At 44.7% G+C, this 24,772-nt stretch overlaps 1 protein-coding gene across 1 annotated transcript in view; it reads left to right on the forward strand.

The window, feature by feature from the left end:
- LOC140206422 (uncharacterized) overlaps positions 1-24,772 on the forward strand; it is a 340,374-nt gene that overhangs the window by 60,849 nt on the left and 254,753 nt on the right. The window contains exon 9 of the mRNA XM_072274789.1: positions 14,435-14,476. Within this exon, the coding sequence (XP_072130890.1) occupies positions 14,435-14,476 (42 nt within the window). The remainder of the gene's footprint in view (positions 1-14,434; positions 14,477-24,772) is intronic.

The raw sequence follows: 24,772 nt of genomic DNA on the forward strand, positions 1-24,772 counted from the left end.
GGTAAAGGGGATGTAGTGGATGTTATATATCTGGACTTTCAGAAGGCCTTTGACAAGGTGCCACACATGAGGCTGCTTACCAAGTTAAGAGCCCAGGGTATTACAGGGAAGTTACTAACATGCTTAGAGCATTGGCTGATTGGTAGGAGGCAGCGAGTGGGAATAAAAGGATCCTTTTCTGGTTGGCTGCCAGTGACTAGTGGTGTTCCACAGGGGTAGGTGTTGGGACTACTTCTTTTTATGAAGTATATAAATGATTTGGATGATGAAATAAGTGGCTTTGTTGCCAAGTTTGCAGATGATAATGAAGATGGGTGAAGGGGCCGATAGTTTTGAGGAAACAGGCGGACTGCAGAAGTACTTGACAGATTGGGAGAATAAGCAATAAAGTGGCAATTGAAGCACAATGTTGGAAAATGCATGGTTATGCACTTTTGTAGTGGAAATAAATGGGCAGATTATTTTCTAAACAGGCAGAAAATCCAGAAGTCTGAGATGCAAAGGGACTTGGGAGTCCTTAAGCACCCTAAAGGTTAACTTGCAGGTTGAGTCGTAGTACATAGAACATAGAATAGTACAGCACAGTACAGGCCCTTTGGCCCACAATGTTGTGCTGACTCTCAAACCCTGCCTCCCATATAAGCCCCCACCTTAAATTCCTCCATATACCTGTCTAGTAGTCTCTTAAACTTCACTAGTGTATCTGCCTCCACCACTGACTCAGGCAGTGCATTCCACGCACCAACCACTCTCTGAGTAAAAAAACCTTCCTCTAATATCCCCCTTGAACTTCCCACCCTTTACCTTAAAGCCATGTCCTCTTGTATTGAGCAGTGGTGCCCTGGGGAAGAAGTGCTGGCTATCCACTCTATCTATTCCTCTTATTATCTTGTACACCTCTATCATGTCTCCTCTCATCCTCCTTCTCGCCAAAGAGTAAAGCCCCAGCTCCCTTAATCTCTGATCGTAATGCATACATTCTAAACAAGGCAGCATCTTGGTAAATCTCCTCTGTACCCTTTCCAATGCTTCCACATCCTTCCTATAATGAGGTGACCAGAACTGGACACAGTACTCCAAGTGTGGCCTAACCAGAGTTTTATAGAGCTGCATCATTACATCGCGACTCTTAAACTCTATCCCTCGACTTTTGAAAGCTAACACCCCATAAGCTTTCTTAACTACCCTATCCACCTGTGAGGCAACTTTCAGGGATCTGTGGATATGTACCCCCAGACCCCTCTGCTCCTCCACACTACCAAGTATCCTGCCATTTACTTTGTACTCTGCCTTGAAGTTTGTCCTTCCAAAGTGTACCACCTCACACTTCTCCGGGTTGAACTCCATCTGCCACTTCTCAGCCCACTTCTGCATCCTATCAATGTCCCTCTGCAATCTTTGACAATCCTCTACACTATCTACAACACCACCAACCTTTGTCTCGTCTTCAAACTTGCCAACCCACCCTTCTACCCCCACATCCAGGTCTCGTTAATAAAAATCACGAAAAGTAGAGGTTCCAAAACAGATCCTTGTGGGACACCACTAGTCACAATCCTCCAATCTGAATGTACTCCCTCCACCACCACCCTCTGCCTTCTGCAAGCAAGCCAATCCTGAATCCACCTGGCCAAACTTCCCTGGATCCCAAGCCTTCTAACTTTCTGAATAAGCCTACCATGTGGAACCTTGTCGAATGCCTTACTAAAATCCATATAGATCACATCCACTGCACTACCCTCATCTATATGTCTCGTCACCTCCTCAAAGAACTCTATCTGGCTTGTTAGACACGATCTGCCCTTCACAAAGCCATGCTGACTGTCCCTGATCAGACCATGATTCTCTAAATTCCTATAGATCCTATCTCTAAAAATCTTTTCCAACAGCTTTCCCATCACAGACGTAAGGCTCACTGGTCTATAATTACCAGGACTATCCCTACTACCTTTTTTGAACAAGGGGACAACATTCGCCTTCCTCCAATCCTCCGATACCATTCCCATGGACAACGAGGACATAAAGATCCTAGCCAGAGGCTCAACAATCTCTTCTCACGCCTCGTGGAGCAGCCTGGGGAATATCCCGTCAGGCCCCGGGGACTTATCTGTGCTGATGTATTTTAACAACTCCAACACCTCCTCTCCCTTAATATCAACATGCTCCAGAACATCAACCTCACTCATATTGTCCTCACCATCATCAAGTTCCCTCTCAATGGTGAATACCGAAGAGAAGTATTCATTGAGGACCTCGCTCACTTCCACAGCCTCCAGGCACACCTTCCCACCTTTATCTCTAATCGGTCCTACCTTCACTCCTGTCATCCTTTTGTTCTTCACATAATTGAAGAATGCCTTGGAATTTTCCTTTACCCTACTCACCAAGGCCTTCTCATGCCCCCTTCTTGCTCTCCTCAGCCCCTTCTTAAGCTCCCTTCTTGCTACCCTATATTCCTCAATAGACCCATCTGATCCTTGCTTCCTAAACCTCATGTATGCTGCCTTCTTCCACCCGACTAGATTTTCCACCTCACTTGTCACCCATGGTTCCTTCACCCTACCATTCTTTATCTTCCTCACCGGGACAAATTTATCCCTAACATCCTGCAAGAGATCTCTAAACATCGACCACATGTTCATAGTACATTTCCCTGCAAAAACATCATCCCAATGCACACCCGCAAGTTCTAGCCTTATAGCCTCATAATTTGCCTTTCCCCAATTAAAAGTTTTCCTGTCCTCTCTGATTCTATCCTTTTCCATGATAATGCTAAAGGCCAGGGAGCAGTGGTCACTGTCCCCCAGATGCTCACCCACTGAGAGATCTGTGACCTGACCCGGTTCATTACCTAGTACTAGATATAGTATGGCATCCCCCCTGGTCGGCCTGTCCACATACTGTGACAGGAATCCGTCCTGGGCACATTTAACAAACTCTGCCCCATCTAAACCCTTGGAACTAATCAGGTGCCAATCAATATTAGGGAAGTTAAAGTCACCCATGGTAACGACCCTGTTATTTTTGCACCTTTCCAAAATCTGCCTCCCAATCTGCTCCTCTGTATCTCTGCTGCTACCAGGGGGCCTATAGAATACCCCCAATAGAGTAACTGCTCCCTTCCTGTTCCTGACTTCCACCCATATTGACTCAAAAGAGGATCCTGCTACATCCTGGAGGAATTTAAGGTGGGGGCTTATATGGGAGGCAGGGTTTGAGGGTCGGCACAACATTGTGGGCCGAAGGGCCTGTACTGTGCTGTACTATTCTGTGTTTCTATGTTTACCCACCCTTTCTGTAGCTGTAATAGTATCCCTGTCCAGTAATGCCACCCCTCCTCCCCTTTTTCCGCCCTCTCTATCCCTTTTAAAGCACTGAAATCCAGGAATATTGAGAATCCATTGCTGTCCTGGTGCCAGCCAAGTCTCTGTAATGGCCACTACATCATAATTCCATGTATGTATCCAAGCTCTCAGTTCATCACCTTTGTTCCTGATGCTTCTTGCATTGAGGTACACAGATTTCAGCCCTTCTACCTTACTGTCTTTACACCCTGAAGGTTAGCTTACAGTTTGAGACAGTGGTGAGGAAGGCAATTGCAATGTTAGCATTCATTTCAAGAGGTCTAGAATACAAGAGCAGGGCTGTGATGCTAGGCTTTATAAGGCCCTGGTGAGGCCTCACCTTGCGTACTGTGAACATTTTTGGGCTCCCCATCAAAGAAAAGATGTGCTGGCATTGGCAAGGGTTCAAAGGAGGTTCACAAGGATGATTCTAGAAATGAAAGTTTTATCATACGAAGAACATTTGATGGCTATGGGTGTATACTCACTGGAATTCAGAAGAATAAGTGGGTGGGGATCTCACTGAACCCTTTTGAAAGTTAAAAGGCCTAGACAGAGTAGATGTGAAAAGGATGTTTCCCATGGTGGGGGAGTCTAGGACAGGAGAGCACAGCCTCAGGATAGAGGGGCTTCCATTTAAAAAAGATAAGAGAAGAAATTTCTTTAGCCAGAGGGTGTAAATTTGTGGAATTTATTACCACAGACCAAGAGCCATCAAAAATTCCCAGAATCATCCTTGTGAACCTTCTCTGAGCTCTCTCCAACGACAGCACATTTTTCCTTAGATGAGGAGCCCAAAAATATTCACAATACTCAAGGTGAGACCTCACCAGTACCTTATAAAGCCTCAGCATCACATCCCTGCTCTTGTATTTTAGACCTCTTGAAATGATTGCCAACATTGCAATTGCCTTCCTCACCCCTGTCTCAAACTGTAAGCTAACCTTCAGGGTGTTCTGCACAAGGACTCCCAAGTCCATCTTCATCTCAGTTTCCTGGATTTTCTCCCCATTTAGAAAATAATCCGCATATTTATTTCTACAACCAAAGTGCATGACCATGCATTTTCCAACATGCTATTTCATTTGTTACTCTCTTGACCATTCTCCTAATCTGTCTAAGTCCTTCTGCACCCTACCTGTTTCCGCAACACTACCTGCCCCTCCACCAATCTTCATATCATCTGCAAACTTGACAACAAAGCCATCTATTCCATCATCTAAATCATTGATATACAGCATAAAAAGAAGTGGTCCCAACACTGACCCCTGCAGAACACCACTCATCACTGGCAGGCAACCAGAAAAGGATCCTTTTATTGCCATTCGCTGTCTCCTATCAATCAGGGAATGCTATAACTATGTTTAGTAACCTTCCTGTAATACCGTGGGCTCTTAATTTGGTGAGCAGCCTCTTAATGATTCTTTCAGTTGCACCTGTAGGTTTTTAAAAGCTTCCCAATCCTTTATCTTGCTACTAATTCTTGCTTTGTTGTATGCCCTCTGTTTTGCTTTTACATTAGCGTTGACTTCCCTTATCAGCTATGGTTGTAGTATTTTGCCATTTTCATTTTTGGGATACATCTACCCTGAACCACCTTTATTTTTCCCAGAATCTCAGACCATTGCTGCTCTGCTGTCATTCCTGCCAGCATCTCCTTCCAGTTTACTTTGGCCAGCTCCTCTCTCATACCACTGTCATTTCCTTTACTCTACTGAAATACTGTGTCAGACTTTACTTCCTCCGTATCAAATTTCAAGTAGAACTCAATTATATTGTGATCACTGTCTCCTCGGAGCTCTTTTATCTTAAGCTCCCTGGTTCATTATATAACACCCAATCCAGTGTAGTTGATTCCCTAGTAGGCTCAATGACAAACTGCTCTAAAATGCGATCTCATAGACATTCAACTGTGTGTGTGTGTGTGTGTGTGTGGTATCCGTTAGTCTCGCGAGACCATGGATCTACACCTGGAAAGTCTTGCTTCAGTCTGTGTTAGAGCAGCGTCTGTTGTGGCTGTAGAGGTCCACACGGGAGTGACAGTTTCGGCTGCAGCGACTGCACTTGAAGGCGCTGTCCTCCAGTGTTGTCTTGGTGCTGTTTTATTGGTGAGTGCACTTCTCTTCAGCGGCAAGCCTCAGTTTCTCTTCTGCTCTTTTTAACCCTCTGCGTAGTTCCAGCCTCACTCTCTTGAAATTCATTATCAACCTGATTTTCCCAAATGAACTGCATGTTGAAATCTCCCATGACTATTATAACATTACCCTTTTGACATTCCTTTTCTATTTCCCATTGTAATCTGTGGTAACCTTGAAATTCAGCTCCCGACTGCACCTGTCCTTCATCCACGATTCAGTAATGGCCATAACGTCATACCTAATGATCTGTAATAGTGCAACAAGATCATCCACCTTATTTCTTATACTCCGTGCATTGAGATATAACATGTTGTTGTGTGAATGAAATTGCCAGAGAGAGAGTTACTGATAGATACAAAACAGCTTCTTTATTCGACAGAACAAGGTACAGCAGGCATCATACTGAGACGCTCTCGGCGGAAAGGTCTGCTGGCCCAATGTAGGGCTCGATATTTATTTTCTAAACACAAAGGACAAGTCCATATTTACAAGTATAGACAATGCTTTCTTTTGAAGCTACATACAAGCTTCACACCTTCTGATTCGCATCCATCCCACAGGCACCAGCAGCGTCTGGACTGGGCTTTTAGGAACCTATTGTTCCAAACTGAATCCACAATACATTTATTTGGTATTTTACGTGCTAAACATAAAGGACAAATCCATATTTACAAAGTATAGATAATGCTGTCTTTGAATACATGCAAACTTCACACCTTCTGGTTCACATCCATCCCACAGACACCAGTATTCTCTCTAGACTGGAATTCACAGCTTTTAGGAAATGCATTGTTACAAACTAAATCCACAGTACATTGTCCAGGAACAGAAAACTGGTGGCCAAAGCCATTTGCTAAACCCAAAAATCACTCTAACAGTACCCCCTCTTGGCCCTCCTGGACAAAAATAAATTTGTACCAGGAAAGACCAACCTAAGAGGATCTACTCAAATAGGGCAGCAAAAACGCCCTGCCTTGAAATTCCCCCCCAATTCTGTGTGCCTCGATAACTACCCTAGCATTCCCTAATCACTACCTACCAAATGTTAAGCAGAGAGGCTGTTCCAGAAATTTGAACAAGTCTTCAGAAATGCGTCTTCTTTTGTGTGCCTGTCGGCTCTTTCCCTGCAGGCTGATTGCAGCTTATTCACATTCCTTTGTCTTCACCCCTTCATTCTCTGGTCGCTGAAACTCTTTTCAGGAGCACCCACAGGTCCTCTCATCAATGTACAGGAAGGGGTTGGGGTGGCCTCTATGTAAATGTCTGCAAGGACCTCTCCCCGGTGGCACCCCTTCCAAACTGTCCGGTCGATCACTGGCCCACTGACCCAGCTCCTCAGACTGGGTGTGACTGCCTTCAGACGCCTTGTGCAGTCTGGAATGCCATCAAAGCTGTGGAACTTGCTGTCTCTGCTTTAACTTAAGAATCCCTCCTCATCTATTTTCCAATATCTTTTCTATTCTATGCTATTAAATTAATCATCTACCTTCAGCACCCAGCCTTCATTACAGAGTACCAGCATCATCATACTTTAACAGGCTATTCATAGTTTTCCAACACGCTCTCAGTGTCTGCTGCCACGCTCTCGACGTTTTCTGCCCTTGCGTTCCCTCCGGGTACGTTTTCATCAGCTGTGGCCAGGTCTGGCATGGCCGTCTGGTGATCCTCTCTTAGGTTCTCTGTAGTTACATGGTTACTGGGTACACTTGATCCCCCGCTCTGTCTGTGGGAGCAACAAGAGGTGAGTCGTATGCTTTAACCTGAGTCCAGTGTTTCCACTGGCTGCCTTGCCGAGTCTGCACACAGACACACGTATCATTGGTTAAGAGTACCGTCTGTGGTCCTGTCCACCTGGGGGCAAACCCCGTCCTTTCTGGCAGCACCCTCACCATGGTCGCCGGGCTGTGGAAGGACTATCTCCCTTCCCTCTGGCTCTCTCTGATCAGCGGTGTGCTGCTGTTGGTTCGCTCCGTCCTTCGACACTTTAAGTTGGTTACAAAGGTCTTTCACATATTGGGTCATTCTATCCCAGTAAGCCCCAGGCTCCCCGCAACCTGTAATTACCCCATGATATATCTTCAGTAATATCTGCCTAATATGTGGTGGGGCCACCATGACGCTTACCTTTCCGTGTGCCCGGCTCCCGTCTGGTCCCTCCTCTGCTCCCTTTCTCCGCCACCCCTCCTTCTCTTCTGCCTCCACCTCTTCATATAATTTTACTTCCTCCACACTTGCAATTTCAATTGCCTCTTGTCCTCCTGCTGCCTTATTCGCAGTAATGTCTGCCCTCAGAGGGGCTGGAAGAACTTTATGTTCTGGAGACAGGTCATTCAGGATTGTTGCAGGGCCCACCACTGTGGGATGCAATCTCAGCCTGGTCTTAAGGGCGCTATAGCCTGTTGTTAATGGATATGATCCACTGGGCTTTACTGGCCATATAGGCGAGTTAGTAGTGGCCACAGTCTCTCTGAGTATCCCCTGGTGTTTTTGTTCCTTCACTATACCCTGGACAACTGTCAGCGTGTCAGTTTTTATAGGGTACTGCTTCTAGGGTTTATACAGACCCTCCTCTATTTTAACTGGGTTTATCTTTACTAGACCACAATCTTGCTTGTGTGTAGCCCACACTGCTGGGAACTGCTGACAAGGTAACCCATAGACACCATCCTGGCTCCAGTCTCTGGTGATCGGGGCAGCTGTGACTATGCTAGGCAGGTTGTGTATTCTGTTGGTTGTATGTGTTCGCTGCCCCTGACTTGTCCATATTATTCCCCCTTTCCGAATCTATAGCAGCTCTTGCTTCCCTTTGGATGTCTATTCCATGGATAGTGCCCTCGATATTTGGACATACCCGGAAATACACTGGAAGCTGCACTCCCTTGATTTCGAGTATTTGTGACTCGCTTCTTTCAGCTTTTACTGTTTTCCCTCCTACACCCCGAATATAACTGGCCTGTCCAGTTGTTGGCAAGGTTAGGTCTGTTATCGATACCGATGCCCCTGTGTTCACTAACATATTGCATTGCCGTCCCCTTAACAATGCTGTTGTGTACATCTGCAGGTCACCAGCACTGACAGTGGGGCCCGCCGCCACATCTTTTTCTGACTAGGAGCCGTCTTCACTAGCTCTTTGATCTGATCGACAGTCAGATTGGTCAGACTGGGCACCGATGGGGTGAGAGATTGTGTGTCTGCTGTGATATTCACCTGTTTTTCTTTCCTCTGTTTTGGACACTGCCTCCAACCATGTCCCAAATGGCCACACCTGTAGCATATCAACTCTTTTCCCCTCCCACGTCTATTCCAGCAATTCCTTGCTTCGTGCTCTGGCTGCCGGCAAGCGAAACAAACCATGGGACATCACAGCAGCTGCATCCACTATAGCCACTTTACAATCTCTCTTGCACTTTCTTCGGTCTATCTCACAGGCCCACGAAACAATCGCAGAGTAGGTCGACCCCACTTTTTTTCCCAAATCTAAAACTTCCTGGTGGGCTGAGCTCAGGCCTTCCTTCAGCATTTTTAGAAAGACTTGGTCATCCCTCCCTGGATTATCCAACCCTGAATACTCCTCATCAGCTTTTTAAATCACTGTCATTATCGTTCCCCAGTTCTCTCTCCACCCCCGCCCCCCCAGTCGCTGCCTCACTTCCCCTTTAAAAAAGTGATATCTTTCTATCTTTCTTCATTGCTGGCATTCCTGATAATTGCCCAGGTACCATCCCACACCTCCTAGGCCACATCGCTGGCCACGTGATGGGTCACAAAGGTATCCCACTTCTGACACCAAAATGTGGTTGCGTGAATGAAATCACCAGAGAGAGAGAGAGTTACTGGTAGATACAAAGCAGCTTCTTTATTCGACAAAACAAGGTACAGCAGGCATCATACTGAGACGCTCTCGGTGGAAAGGTCTGCTGGCCCAATGTGGGGCTAAATATTTATTTGCTAAACACAAAGGACAATTCCATATTTACAAGTATAGACAATGCTTTCTTTTGAAGCTACATACAAACTTCACACCTTCCAGGGAAGTTTGGCCAGGTGGATTCAGAATTGGCTTGCCTGCAGAAGGCAGAGGGTTGTGGTGGAGGAAGTACATTCAGATTGGAGGATTGTGACTAGTGGTGTTGCACTAGGATCTGTTCTGGGACCTCTACTTTTTGTGATTTTTACTAATGACCTGGATGTAGGGGTAGAAGGGTGGGTTGGCAAGTTTGCAGACGACTAAAGGTTGGTGGTGTTGTAGATAGTGTAGAGGATTGTCAAAGATTGCAGAGAGACATTGATAGGATGCAGAAGTGGGCTGAGAAGTGGCAGATGGAGTTCAACCCGGAGAAGTGTGAGGTGGTACACTTTGGAAGGACAAACTTCAAGGCAGAGTACAAAGTAAATGGCAGGATACTTGGTAGTGTGGAGGAGCAGAGGGGTCTGGGGGTACATATCCACAGATCCCTGAAAGTTGCCTCACAGGTGGATAGGGTAGTTAAGAAAGCTTATGGGGTGTTAGCTTTCATAAGTCGAGGGACAGAGTTTAAGAATCGCGATGTAATGATGCGGCTCTATAAAACTCTGGTTAGGCCACACTTGGAGTACTGTGTCCATTTCTGGTCGCCTCACTATAGGAAGGATGTGGAAGCATTGGAAAGGGTACAGAGGAGATTTACTAGGATGCTGCCTGGTTTAGAGAGTATGCATTATGATCAGAGATTAAGGGAGCTAGGGCTTTACTCTTTGGAGAAAAGGAGGATGAGAGGAGACATGATAGAGGTGTACAAGATAGTAAGAGGAATAGATAGAGTGGGTAGCCAACGCCTCTTCCCCAGAGCACCACTGCTCAATACAAGAGGACATGGCTTTAAGGTAAGGGGTGGGAAGTTCAAGGGGGATATTAGAGGAAGGTTTTTTACTCAGAGAGTGGTTGGTGCGTGGAATGCACTACCTGAGTCAGTGGTGGAGGCAGATACACTAGTGGAGTTTAAGAGACTACTAGACAGGTATATGGAGGAATGTAAGGTGTGGGGGCTTATATGGGAGGCAGCGTTTGAAGGTCGGCACAACATTGTGGGCCGAAGGGCCTGCACTGTGCTGTGTTATTCTACGTTCTATGTTCTTCTGATTCACATCCATCCCACAGGCGCCAGAGCGTCTGGACTGGGCTTTTAGGAACCTATTGTTCCAAACTGAATCCACAATATGTTTATTTGGTATTTTACGTGCTAAACATAAAGGACAATTCCATATTTACGAAATATAGATAATGCTGTCTTTGAACACATGCAAACTTCACACCTTCTGGTTCATGTCCATTCCACAGACGCTCGCATCGTCTCTGGACTGGGATTCACAGCTTTTAGGAAGTGCATTGTTACAAACTAAATCCACAGTACATTGTCAAGGAACAGAAGACTGGTGGCCAAAGCCATTTGCTAAATGTAAATGACCTAAACCCAAAAATCACTCCAGCATAATACATTGAGTACTGTATTTGCTACCCTTCAGGATTCTGCATCCCTAATGCACAGATACTCACCCTGCTGGCTTCAGTTTTGTCCCATCATCTGCCTTCCCTTCCTGACAGTCTGATTGCTTGCTATCTTTGCTTTTTTATCATCTGTCCTATCCTGAGTCCCTTCACTCCGGTTCCCATGCCCCTGCCAAATTCGTTTAAACCCTCCCAAACAGCTCTAACAAATCTGCCAATGAGAATTTTGGTCCCCCTCGGGTTCAGGTGCAACCTGTCACTTTTGAACAGGTCATACCTCCCCCAGAAGAGATCTCAGTGATCCAAGAACCTGAAGCCCTGCCCCCTGCACCAGCTTCTCAGTCACACATTGATCTGCTAAATCTTCCTGTTTCTACCCGCACTGGTAGCCATCCTGAAATTATTACATGGAAGGTCCTGCTTCTCAGCTATCTACTGAGCTCTCTAAATTCTCCTTTCAGGACCTCTTTGCTTTTCCTTCCAATGTCATTGGAACCAATCTGTACCAAGACATCTGGCTGCTCTCCCTCCCTCCCCAAAATGTTGTGGAGGTGATCCAAGACGTACCTGACCCTAGCACCTGGGAGGCAACATACCATTCTGGTGTCCCGTTCATGACCACATCTCCTGTCTGTTCCTCTGACTGTTGAGTCCACTATCACACCACTCCCCTCATCTCCCTCTCTCCCTTCTGCATCATGGACTAATACTCAGTGCCTGTAACCCGGTCTCCATGGCATTCCCCTGGGAGGTCATCCCCCACAACAGTATACTTATTATTGAGGGGAATGGCCACAGGGGTGCTCTGCACTAACTGCCTGTTCATAGTTCCATTTCTCCTGACAGTCACCCAGATACACGCTTCCTGAAACTTAGGGGTGTCTACTTCCCTTTAACTTTGGCTGATGATCTCCTCACTCTCCCGTACAAGCTGAAGGTCATCCAACTGCTGCTCCAGATCCCTAACACGGTCTTCAAGGAGCTGCAGCTGGATGCACTTCCCGCAGATGTAATTTGCTGGGAGACTTTGAGCCTCCCAGGACTCCAACATCCGGCATGCCATTTGCTACACGAAGTACAGCAAGAGAGAGAAAAAAAGGGAACCTTAACAGAAACTTACCCCCAGCCAAAGCCTCTTTTGAGTCCAATTTAGGTGTGTTGCCCAACTTCGGAATGTATTGTCAGCCAATCAGAGAGAAAGGGCTTGATAGAGTTTTTCAAAGAAGGTGACAAAACAAACTGATGAAGATAGAGCAGTAGATGTGGTGTATTTGGATTTTAGTAATGTTCTGCATGACAATCTCATCCTGAAAATCTGGAAGCATGGGATCATAGAAACGGCTGGGTGGATTCTAAATTGGCTTGCTGACAGAAGGCAAGTGGTTGCAGATGGAACATATTCTGCTTGGAGTTGGTGATCAGTGGTATTCGATGCGGATCTGTTCTGGGACCCCTGGTCTCTGTGATTTTTACAAATGATTTGGATGAGGAAGTGGAGGTTTGCAGATAACATAAAGGTTGTATATAGGGTAAAAGTTTGTACATTGGGGCATTGATAAGACGCAGAGCTGGGCTGAGAACAGTGAAGGCTGATGCAAAATACTTATTCAGTTTGTTAGTTCAGTCTTTGTGCCCCATTACTACCTTGCCAGCGTAATTTTCTAGTGGTCCAATATCTGCTCTCATCTATCTTTTACTCTATACATCTGGAATAAACTTCTGGTATTCTCTTTGATATTATTGACAAGCTTACTTTCATATTTCATCTTTTCCCTCCTTATGGGGTTTTTAGTTGCCTTTTCTTGGTTTTTAAAAACTTCCCAATCCTCAAATTTCCCACTAATTTTGGCTCTATTATATGCACTCTCTTTGGCATTTACAAGGGGTGATTAATAAATTTGTGGTCTAAGGTAGAAGGAATCAATTTTAGAAGATCTAGCACATTTATTTTTTAATATAGTCCCCTCCAACATTTACACACTTAGTCCAGCGATCGTGGTGCATACGGATCCCTTCTTTGTAGAAGTCGGAGTCTTGGCCACAGCAGGGGTGATTGATAAGTTCGTCGCCTAAGGTAGAAGGAGATGAGTTATACAGCTGTCGTTACATGCACACGCAGTTCAACTCTGAGTGATTATGCAGAAAGTTTGAGGTTAATAACTCATCAGGGGTGATTGATAAGTTTGTGACCTAAAGTAGAAGGAGATGAGTTATTATCTTCAAACTTTCTGTATAATCACTCAAAGAGTTGAACTGCGTGTGCATGTAATGTATAACTCATCTCCTTCTACCTTAAACCACAAACTTATCAATCACCTCTGCTGTGGACACTTCTTGGAGGTCCAAGACCCGTATGCTCCACGACCGCTGGACTAAGTGTGTAAATGTAGGAGGGGACGATGTTGAAAAATAAATGTGCTAGGTTTTCTAAAATTGAATCCTTCTACCTTCGGCCACAAACTTATCAATCACCCCTCGTATGTTTAACCAGGATGCTGCCTGGTTTAGAGAACACGTCTTATGAGGAAAGGTTGAAGAATCCAAAAGTTTTCCCTTTGGAGGATGAGAGATGTATAAGGTGCTAAGAGGCACAGATAGAGTGGACAGCCAGAGACATTTTCTCTGAGTATCGATGGCTAAAACAAGAGGACGTCTGTTTAAGGTGAGTGGAAGAAAGTTCAGGGGTGATGTTAGAGGAAGATTTTTTACACAGAGAGTGCTGGATGTTTGGAACACCCTGCCATGGGTGGTGAGACAGTCCAATACATTAGGGACATTTAAGATACTCTTAGATAGGCACATGGAGGGTTATGGGCTGTGTAGGAGGGTGGTGTTAGATTGATCGTGATCAAAGGGTCTGTACTGTGCTGGGCTGTTCTGTTGTCGTGTTAGCGTATTGGTGGGGTGCACAAATTTAGGAATCAAATGGCTATTTGGACTTTATTCCAACAAGAGTAGAGATGTCAGCTCCAATTACCCTGGTGAGGCCACACCTGCTGTATTGTGATCAGATCTCGCAGCCACAGGAAAGAGACCGTGTCGTAGATCTCTGGGTTGGTGATACTGTCCTGTGAGCAGTGACTAGGCAGATTGGCTATGTTCTATCCGAGAGGAAAACGGAGAGGCATTGAAATGTTAAAAACCCTTCCAGATCTGGACAGGGTATAAGGGAGGGAAGAGAAGAAGAAGGAGTTGCGAAGAGGAGGGAGGAGGGGGAGGAGCAGGGAGGGGAGGGGGAGGAAAGGGGACAAGAGGAGGGTGGATGAGGGGAGGGAAGGGGGTGAGGAAAGAGGAGGAGAAGGGGAGGGGAGAGTTGTGGAGGGGAAGCAGGAGGGCAGTGTTGGAGGGGGAGGTGATAGAGGAAGAGAAGGAAGGGGAGGGAACGGGAGGGAGGGGGAGAGGAGGAATTAGAAGAGGTGGTAGCCAGGTGGAAAGCTATCCGACTGATGTTTCTTTGTTGATTTCAGGGAATGCTGATCGAAGGCCCTCCTGGATTAGCTGGACCCACGGTAAGGAGATTTGAACCCTCTCTATTTCCTTACAGTCACAGGCCACATGCAGCCTAACATATGGGAAGAAACATGGACCATTACCAAAGACACGGGTCTCTGATGCCGAGTTCACTGGGGGAGTGGGCGGAGGAAATATGGACTATTAACAGGTTGTGCTTATTTTCCAGCAAGGCAGACATTTCCTTTCTGAGTGAGGAGGTTCCCCTCATGTTCCCCTTAAACTGTTCACCTTTCACCCTTAACCCATGTCTTCTGGTTGTTGTCCCACACAACCTCAGTGGAAAAAGTCTGCTTGATATACCCCATCTATACCACTCATAATTTTGTATACCTCTGTCAAATCTCCCTCAATCTTCCATGTTAGAAACATAGAAAGCCACAGCACAATACAGGCCCTTCAGCCCACAAAGCTGTGTCGAACATGTCCTTACCTTAGAAATTACCTAGAGTTACCCATAGCCCTCTATTTTTCTAAGCTCCATGTACCTGTCCAGGAGTCTCTTAAAAGACCTGATCGTATCTGCCTCCACTACCGTCGCCGGCAGCCCATTCCACGCACTCACCACTCTCTGTGTAAAAAAACTTACCTCTGACATCCCCTCTGTACCTACTTCCAAGCACCTTAAACCTGTGCCCTCTCATGTTAGCCATTTCAGCCCTGGGAAAAAGCTTCTGACTATCCACATGATCAATGCCTCAAATCATCTTATACACCTCTATCAGGTCACCTCTCATACTCCATCACTCCAAGGAGAAAAGGCTGAGTTCACTCAACCTATTCTCATAAGGCATGCTCCCCAATCCAGGCAACATCCTTGTAAATCTCCTCTGCACCCTTTCTATGGTTTCCACATCCTTCCTGTAGTGAGGCGACCAGAACTGAGCACAGTACTCCAAGTGGGGTCTGACCAGGGTCCTAAATAACTGCAACATTACCCTTCAGCTCCTAAACTGAATCCCACAATTGATGAAAGCCAATGTACCGTATGCTTTCTTAACCACAGAGTCAACCTGTGCAGCTGTTTTGAGTGTCCTACTTGGAACCCAAGATCCCTCTGATCCTCCACACTGCCAAGAGTCTTACCGTTAATACTATATTCTGTCATCATATTTGACTGACCAAAATGAACCACCTCATTTTCTAGGGAATGAAGTCCAAACCCATTCAACCTTTTCCTGTGACTCAGGTCCTCCAGTCCCAGAAACATCCTTGCAAATTTTCTCTGTATTCTTTCAGTCTTATTTACAACTTTCCTGTAGGTATGTAACCAAAACTGACATAATACTCCAAGTTAGGCCTGCGCAAAATCTTATACAATTTCATCATAACATCCCAGCTCCTGTACTCAGTACATTGAATTATCAAGACCAATGTGCCAAAAGCTTTCCTTACAACTCTATCTACCTGTGACACCCCTTTTAAGGAATTATGGATCTGTATTCCCAGATCTCTCTGTTCTTCTGCATTCCTCAGTGCCCTACTGTTCACTGTGTAAGACCTACCCTGGCTGGTCCTCCCAAAATGCAACCCCTCACACTTGTCAGCATTAATTTCCATTGAGTTTAACAACACTACATCTCCCGTTCCATTTTCCCTAATTTTCCAGTTGGACCAGATCCCACTGCAAACTTTGATAGTCTTCTTTATTCTCCAATATACCCTAAACCTTGCTGATCTAGTGAATCACATTATCATCCAGGTTACTGATACAGATGACAAACAACACAGGACCCAGCACCAATTCCTGCAGCATTCCACTAGTCACAGGCCTCCAGTCAGAGAGGCAACCATCTATTACGAATATCTGGCTTCTCCCACAAACTCAATGTCTAATCCAATTTAATACGTCATTTGAATGCTGAATGACTGAACTTTCTTGACCACCCTCCCTTGGTGGACCTTGTTAAATACCTTGCTAAACCCCATGTAGCCAACATCCACTGCCTTGCCTTCATCAACTTTCCAAAGTTCCATGGCTTATATCCAATGATGGGAATGAAACAATAATATATTTCCCAATCAGGATGTTGGGGTCTTAGGGAACTTTCATAATCATGGAGAGACACAGCACAGACAATTCAGCCCATCTAGTCTGTGCAAACCATCAGTCATTCATTGACCCTAATCCTATGCTGATTCCATTTCATTGTCTCCACATTCCCATCAACTCCCCCCAGATTCCAACCCTCACACTCACACTGGGGACAATTTACAGTGGCCAATTAACCCACCGACCCGCACCTCTTTGGGATGTGGGAGGGAAACGAAGCATCTGAGAGAGACCTACATAGTCACAGAGAGAACTTGCAAACTCTACACAGACAACGCCAGAGGTTGTTATTGAACCCATGGCGTGCGGCAGTGGTTCAACTCGCTGTGCCACTGTGTAGATCTACCTAAGGAAAGACGTATATGTGTTAAGGGGAGTGCAAGGGTTGAGAGGTCATAATGTCATACAGCACAAAAACAGATCCTTTGACCTATCATGACCTTGCTGACTAATTTTTTGTCCATCCACATTAGAACCATATCCTTGCCCATTCAACGGTCTGTTTAACTATCTCCTAAACACAGTGATTGTATCTCACTCCACCACTGCCTCTGCCTTTCCAAAGGGTCATGAGTCCTATCCCTCAAGATTTTCTCCTGCAGCCCAGCCTACCTGGATAACCACAGCTGCCATTCTTCATGAGCCATTCTCCCTGGCACTGCCCTGTGGCTAACAACGATGCAAGAATATCCATTAGGTCCCAGCAACCTCCTCCCTGCTTCCCACAGTAAGCTTGGATATTTCTTATCTGGCCCTGGAGATTTAGAACAGGGAACATTACAGAACAGGAACAGGCCCTTCAGCCCTTCATGTATATGTTGACCTTGATGCCAAATTCAGCAGATCTCATCTGCCTGCACATGGTTCATCCATCTCCTGTATATCCATATTGTCTAAATCCCTCTTAATCACCACAATTGTTCACAGACAGCACTTTGCAAGCACCCTCCACTCTCTGCTTAAAAAACACTTGCCCCACACATCTGCTTTGACCTTTCTCCCTCTCACCTTAAACCTGTACTCTCTAGTATTTGATATTTCCATTCTGGGACAAAGATTCTATCTATCCCTATCACAATTTCATAAACCTTGATCAGATCTCCTTTCAAACTCTGATGCTCCAAAGAAAGCAACCCAAGTTTGTCCAATAGATCTCATCACCCCCAGGGAATTCGTCCACCACAATGTTCTTCTGGAGTCGCAGCATCTCCTTCTCCTTAATATCAATACATACTGGAATATTAGTACCCCCTCCCTGATCTCATTCTCCTCCATATTCTTCAAGTTGATGAATGTGAATTTAATACTTCTGGCTCCAGACATAAATTCTCTCCTTTCTCGTAGAGTGGACCTACTCTTCCCTTATGACCATAAGCTATAGGAGAAGAATTCGGCCATTTAGTCCATTGTGTCTCCTCCACCATTTCATCATGGCTGATCCAATTTCTCTCTCAGCCCCAATCTGCTGTCTTCTCCCCATATCCCTTCAAACCTCTGCCTTAAATATTCATAGAGACCTAGCTTTCACAGCTGCCTGTGGCAATGAATTCCACAGATTCACCACTCACAGGCTAAAGAAATTCCTCCACATCTCCATTCTAAAAGGTCGCCCCTTTATTCTGAGGCTGTGCCCTCTGGTCGTAGACTCTCCCACCAGAGGAAACATCTTCTCCACATCCACTCTATCAAGAGCTTTCAGCATTTGATAGGTTTCTATTAGGTCATGTGGAGAGGATGTTTCCTCTGGAGGGAGAGTCTATGGACCAGAGGACACAGTCTCAGAATTTAATGAATACAGGCCCAGAGCCATCAAACACTCCTCATATAACAAGCCGTTCAATCCTGGAATCATGTTTGTGAACAAACTTTGAACCCTCTCCAGTTACAGCAATCCTTTCTAAGATTAGAGGATCAAAACTGATCACAATAATCTAAGTGAGGCTGCACAGGTGCTTTATAAAGTCTTTACATTACATCCTTGCTTTTATATTCTAGTCTTCATTAAATGAATGTTAACATCTTATTTGCCTTCCTCACTGTAGACTCAACCTGCAAATTAACCTTTAGGGAACCTTGCACAAGGATTCCCAGTCCCTTTGCACCTCAGATCTTCGAATTTTCACTCCATTTAGAAAATAGTCAAACATTTTATTTCTTCTACCAAAGTGCATGACTAGACTCTTCCCAACACTCTATTCCATCTGCCATTTCTTTACCCATTCTCTTAATCTGTCTAAGACCTTCTGTAGCCTCTCTACTTCCCCAAAACTACTTGCCTCTCCATCTTTCTTCATATCATCTGCAAACTTGGCAACAAAACAATCAATTCCATCATCCAAGTCATTAACATATAAAGTAACAAGAAGTGGACCCAACACAGATCCCTGTGGAACACCACAAGTCATCGGCAGCCAACCAGAAAAGTCTCCTTTTATTCCCACTCTTTGCCTCTTGCCAACCATTCACTGCTTTATCTACGCTAGTATCCTTCCTGTAATACCACAGGCTCTTGCTAAGCGGCCTCGTGTGACACTTTGTTAAAGGCATCTGAAAATCCAAGTACACAACATCAACTGATTCTCCTTTGTCTATCCTGCTTATTATTTCTTCAAATAATTCCAACAGATTCGTCAGGCAAGATTTTCCCTTGAGGAAACCATACTGACTATTTTTATATGTGCCTCCAAGTACCTCAAAATCACATTCTTAATTGACTGTAACTTCTTCCCAACCACGGAGGTCAGACTAACTGGCTTATGATTTCCTTTCTTCTGCCTCTTTCCCTCCTTGGAGTGTGGTGTGACATTGGGAGTCTTCTGGAACCATTTCAGAATCTAGCGACTCTTGAAAGATTATTATTAATGCCCCCAACATCTCTTCAGACACCTCTTTCAGAACCCTAGAGTGTAGACCATCTGGTCCAGGTGATTTATCTGCCTTCAGACCTTTCAGTTTCCCAAGAACTTTTTCCTTAGTAATGGCAACTTCACACACTTCTGAACTCTGGCACTCTGGAACGTCTACCATACTGCTAATATCTTTCCATAGTGAAGACTAATGCAAAATACTTATTCAATTCACCTGCCATTTCCTTGTTCCCCATTTCTACCTCTCTAGCATTGTTTTTCAGTGGTCCAATATCCACTCTCACCTCTCTTTTAAACTTTGTATCTGAAGAAACTTTTGGCATCCTCTTTGATATCATTGGCTAGCTTACTTTCATATTCCATCTTTATCTTCTTAATTATTTTCTCAGTTGCCTTCTGTTAGAACCATAGAACATGACAGCACAGAAACAGGTTTTTTGGCCCTTCTTGGCTGTGCCGAACCATTTTTCTGCCTAGTCCCACTGACCTGCACCTGGACCATATCCTTCCATACACCCCTCATCTAAGTACCTGTTCAAGTTTTTCTTAAATGTTAAAAGTGAGCCCACATCTACCACTTCATCTGGCAGCTCATTCCACACTCCCACTACTCTCTGTGTGAAGAAGCCCCCCCTAATATTCCCTTTAAACTTTTCCCCCTTCACCCTTAACCCATGTCCTCTGGTTTTTTTCTCCCCTTGCCTCAGTGGAAAAAGCCTGCTTGCATTCACTCTATCTATACCCACCATAATTTTATATACCTCTATCAAATCTCCCCTCATTCTTCTACGCTCCAGGGAATAAAGTCCTAACCTATTCAACCTTTCTCTGTAACTCACTTTCTCAAGTCCCAGTAACATCCTCGTAAACCTTCTCTGCACTCTTTCAACCTTATTAATATCCTTCCTGTAATTTGGTGACCAAAACTGCACACAATACTCACCAATGCCTTATACAACCTCACCATAATATTCCAACTCTTATACTCAAAACCTTGATTTACAAAGGCCAATGTACCGAAAGCTCTCTTTATGACCCTATCTACCTGTGACACCACTTTTAGGGAATTCTGTATCTGTATTCCCAGATCCCTCTGTTCCACTGCACTCCTCAGTGCCTCACCATTTACCCTGTATGTTCTACCTTGGTTTGTCCTTCCAAAGTGCAATACCTCGCACTTGTCTGTATTAAACTCCATCTGCCATTTTTCAACCCATTTTTCCAGCTGGTCCAAATCCCTCTGCAAGCTCTGAAAACCTTCCTCACTGTCCACTACACCTCCAATCTTTGTATCATCAGCAAATTTGCTGATCCAACTTACCACATTATCATCCAGATCATTGATATAGATGACAAATAACAATGGACCCAACACTGATCCCTGTGGCACACCACTAGTCACAGGCCTCCACTCAGAGAAGCAATCCTCCACTACCCACTCTCTGGCTTCTTCCATTGAGCCAATGTCTAATCTAATTTACCACCTCTCCATGTATACCTAGCAACTGAATCTTCCTAACTAACCTCCCATGCAGGACCTTGTCAAAAGCCTTACTGAAGTCCATGTAGACAATATCCACTGCCTTCTCTTCATCCACTTTCCTGGTAACCTCCTCGAAAAACTCTAATAGATTTGTTAAACATGACCGAACACGCACAAAGCCATGTTGACTCTCCCGAATAAGTCCCTGTCTATCCAAATACTTGTAGATCCTCTCTCTTAGTACTCCTTCCAATAATTTACCTACTACTGATGTCAAATTTACCAGCCTATAATTTCCCAGATTACTTTTAGATCCTTTTTAAAACAACGGAACAACATGAGCTATCCTCCAATCCTCCGGCGCTTCACCCGTAGATTCCGACATTTTAAATATATCTGCCAGGGCCCCTGCAATTTCAATACTAGTCTCCTTCAAGGTCCGAGGGAATACCCTGTCAGGTCCTGGGGATTTATCTGCTCTGATTTGCCTCAAGATAGCAAGAACCTCCTCCTCCCCAATCAGTATAGGTTCCATGACCTCACTACTTGTTTGCCTTATTTCCATTGACTCCATGCCAGTTTCCTTAGTAAATACAGACGCAAAAAAACCATTTAAGATCTCTCCTATTTCTTTTGGTTCCATACATAGCCGACCACTCTGATCTTCAAGAGGATGAATTTTATCCCCTACTATCCTTTTGCTCTTAATATACCTGTAGAAACTCTTTGGATTATCCTTCACCTTGGCTGCCAAAGCAGCCTCATGTCTTCTTTTAGCCCTCCTGATCTCTTTCTTATCCATGTTTTTGCACTTTTTATACTCCTCAAGCACCTTATTTGCTCTATGTATCCTATACATGTCATACAACTCCCTCTTCTTCTTTATCAGAGTTCCAATATCCCTTGAGAACCAAGGTTCCTTATTCTTATTCACTTTGCCTTTAATCCTGACAGGAACATACAAATCTTGCACTCTTAAAATTTCTCCTTTGAAGGCTTCCCACTTACCAGTCACAGTCTTGCCAGAGAACAACCTGTCCCAATCCACACCTTTTAGATCCTTTCTCATTTCTTCAAATTTGGCCTTTTTCCAGTATAGAACCTCAACCCAAGGACTAGATCTATCTTTATCCATGATCAAGTTGATACTAATGGTGTTATGATCACTGGAACCAAAGTGTTCCCCTACACACACTTCCGTCACCTGTCCTAACTTGTTTCCTAATAGGAGATCTAATATTGCATCCTCCCTAGTTGGTACCTCTATTTATTGATTTAGAAAACTTTTCTGTTGGTTTTTAAAAACTCCCCAATGCTTTGACTTCCCACTAATTTTTGCTCTATTATGTGTCCTCTCTTTGGCTTTTATGTTTGCTTTGACTTATTTTGTTAGCCATGGTTGTGTCATCTCGCCTTTAGGATACCTCTTCCTTTTTTGGGTTGCATATATCCTGTGCCTTCCATCTTGCTTCCAGAAATTTCAGTCATTGCTGTTCTGTTGTCACCCCCGCCGGTGTTCTTTTCCAATCTATTTTGGTCTCATGCCTCTGCAGTTCCATTATTCCACTGTAATAATTATATATCTGATTTTAGCTTCTTCTTCTCAAATTTCAGGGTGAATCTGCTCATATTATGATCACTTTCCCCTAAGGATTCTTTTACCTTAAGCTCTCTAATTAATTCCGGTTCATTGCACAACAGTCAATTCAGAATAGCAAATCCTCTAGTGTGTTCAACCACGAGCTGCTCTAAAACCCCATCTCATAGGCATTCTAGAAACTACCCCTCCTGGATTCCAGCAGCAACCTGATTTTCCCAATCTACTTGCATATTGAAATCCTCTATGACTATTGTAACATTGTCCTTTTGGCATGCTGTTTCGTTCTTCTGATGTAATTTGTAGACCACGTCGTTACTACTGTTTGGGCGTCTGTATATAACCCCCATCAGGATCTTTTTATACTTGCAGTTCCTTAGCTCCGTTCACAATGATTCAACACCTTCCGACCCCAGGTCATCTCATTCTAATGATTTGATTTCATTTTTTTACCAACAGAGCCATGCTACTCCCTCTGCCCTCTTCCCTATCCTTTCGATGTGTATCCTATCACCTAGTCACCTTCTTGATATTAAATACAGTACTTGGGGTTTTCCTTAATTTTACTTGCCCAGGGCATTTCATAAACCCTTGTCAATCCCAACCGCACCCCCCCCCCCATCCCTGATTCCCAGTTTCAGTTCTAGAAACATAGAAACATAGAAAACCTACAGCTCAGTACAGGCCCTTCGGCCCACAAAGTTGTGCCGAACATGTCCCTACCTTATAAATTACTAGGGTTATCCATAGCCCTCTGTTTTTCTAAGCTCCATGTACCCATCCAGAAGTCTCTTAAAAGACCCTATCGTATCTGCCTCCACCACCGTTGCCAGCAGCCCATTCCACACGCTCACCACTCTCCGTGTAAAAAACTTACTCCTGAAATCTCCTCTATAGCTACTCCCCAGCACCTTAAACCTGTGTCCTCTTGTGACAACCATTTCAGACCTGGGAAAAAGCCTCTGACTATCCACACGGTCAATGCCTCTCATCATCTTATACAGCTATTCTCTCCTATAGTGCTCTTCTATTCTCTGTTTTCCTTCTAGACCCTATTTGATTTCGGCTTCCTAGATGTCTTTTTCCTTTCTCCTTTTGCTTAACTTTATAACATCTCTCATTGCTCTTTAGCTAATGCTCCAGAATTTTGCCATCCTGGTCTTCCTTATTCTGATCAGCTGGTCTTTAAATAACTCCTACATGTCTGATGTGGACTTGTCTGTTATCACCTGCACGGTCTTCTCTCCCCAGCACCTGCTCTCGGTCTTCTCTCCTCGGCACCTGTCTAATAGTATTGCAACTTGCCTTCCCCCAGTGTAACGCTTCCTGTTGAGGTCCAATGTTATACTTATTTGTAACTGTCATAAAGCTAAGGCATTGAGTTCACTGTAAAACATTCTCTCACTGAAACCCTGATCTGATGAAGTTTATTTCCCAATAGAAAGGAAACCTCCTCGAGGTCCACAAACCCTCCTGGATTCACCTAACAAATTCTGCCGTTTAGATTTCTTGCACTTGGGAGCTTCAGTCAATATTGGCAAAATTGAAGTCACCCACTATGGTAACCCTAATGGTTTTACAGCTTTGCATAATCTCTCTACACATCTGTTCCTCAATCTCCCACTGCCTGTCGGAAGGTATCTAGTATAACCAGACCTTTCTTATCCCCGAGTTCTATCCTGATTACTCCAGTGGATGAGGCCTTTGTGTTCTCTCCAAGTCTCCTCTCATCAGGAGTGCATCTCCCCTTCTCTTTTACATCCATCTGAACTATCTAACTTTCAAAACATCGAACAGCTAGTCCTGTCCCTCTCTCAGCCAAGTCTCTGTAATGGCCACAGCATCATACTTCCATGTGCTGCGTTCCTCCAGCATTTTGTGTGTGTTCCTTCTCTCTTAACTCTGTTTAAAAGGTCCCCAATCACAGGTCCTGCCTTACACTGTAGAAATCGGCCCTCGTCCAGTCTAAGACTTTACTCTGGCACTCTTTCCCTTTCAGTGCGCACCTTGATGCTGACAAGATCACGACCATGTTCCACAAGTGACACTTCCACCATCTGTCCAGTTTCATTTCCAAAGCTAAGGTTGAACACTGGCCTGTCTCTTGCAGGATCCCCTACACATGGTCTCTGAAAGGATTTAACAAATCTCACTCTGGTCCAGGTTTTGTGCTGGGGAAGTTAAAGTCCCTCTCTATCATCCTCAGGCTCTCACACCTTTTTACAATTGGTCTACACGTCTGCTGATCCACCTATATTCCCTCTGGAATAACCTCCCCAGACATCGTAGTGATGT

This window comes from Mobula birostris, chromosome 12 (genome assembly GCF_030028105.1).
Source record: "Mobula birostris isolate sMobBir1 chromosome 12, sMobBir1.hap1, whole genome shotgun sequence".
NCBI classification, from domain to species: Eukaryota; Metazoa; Chordata; class Chondrichthyes; order Myliobatiformes; family Myliobatidae; genus Mobula; species Mobula birostris.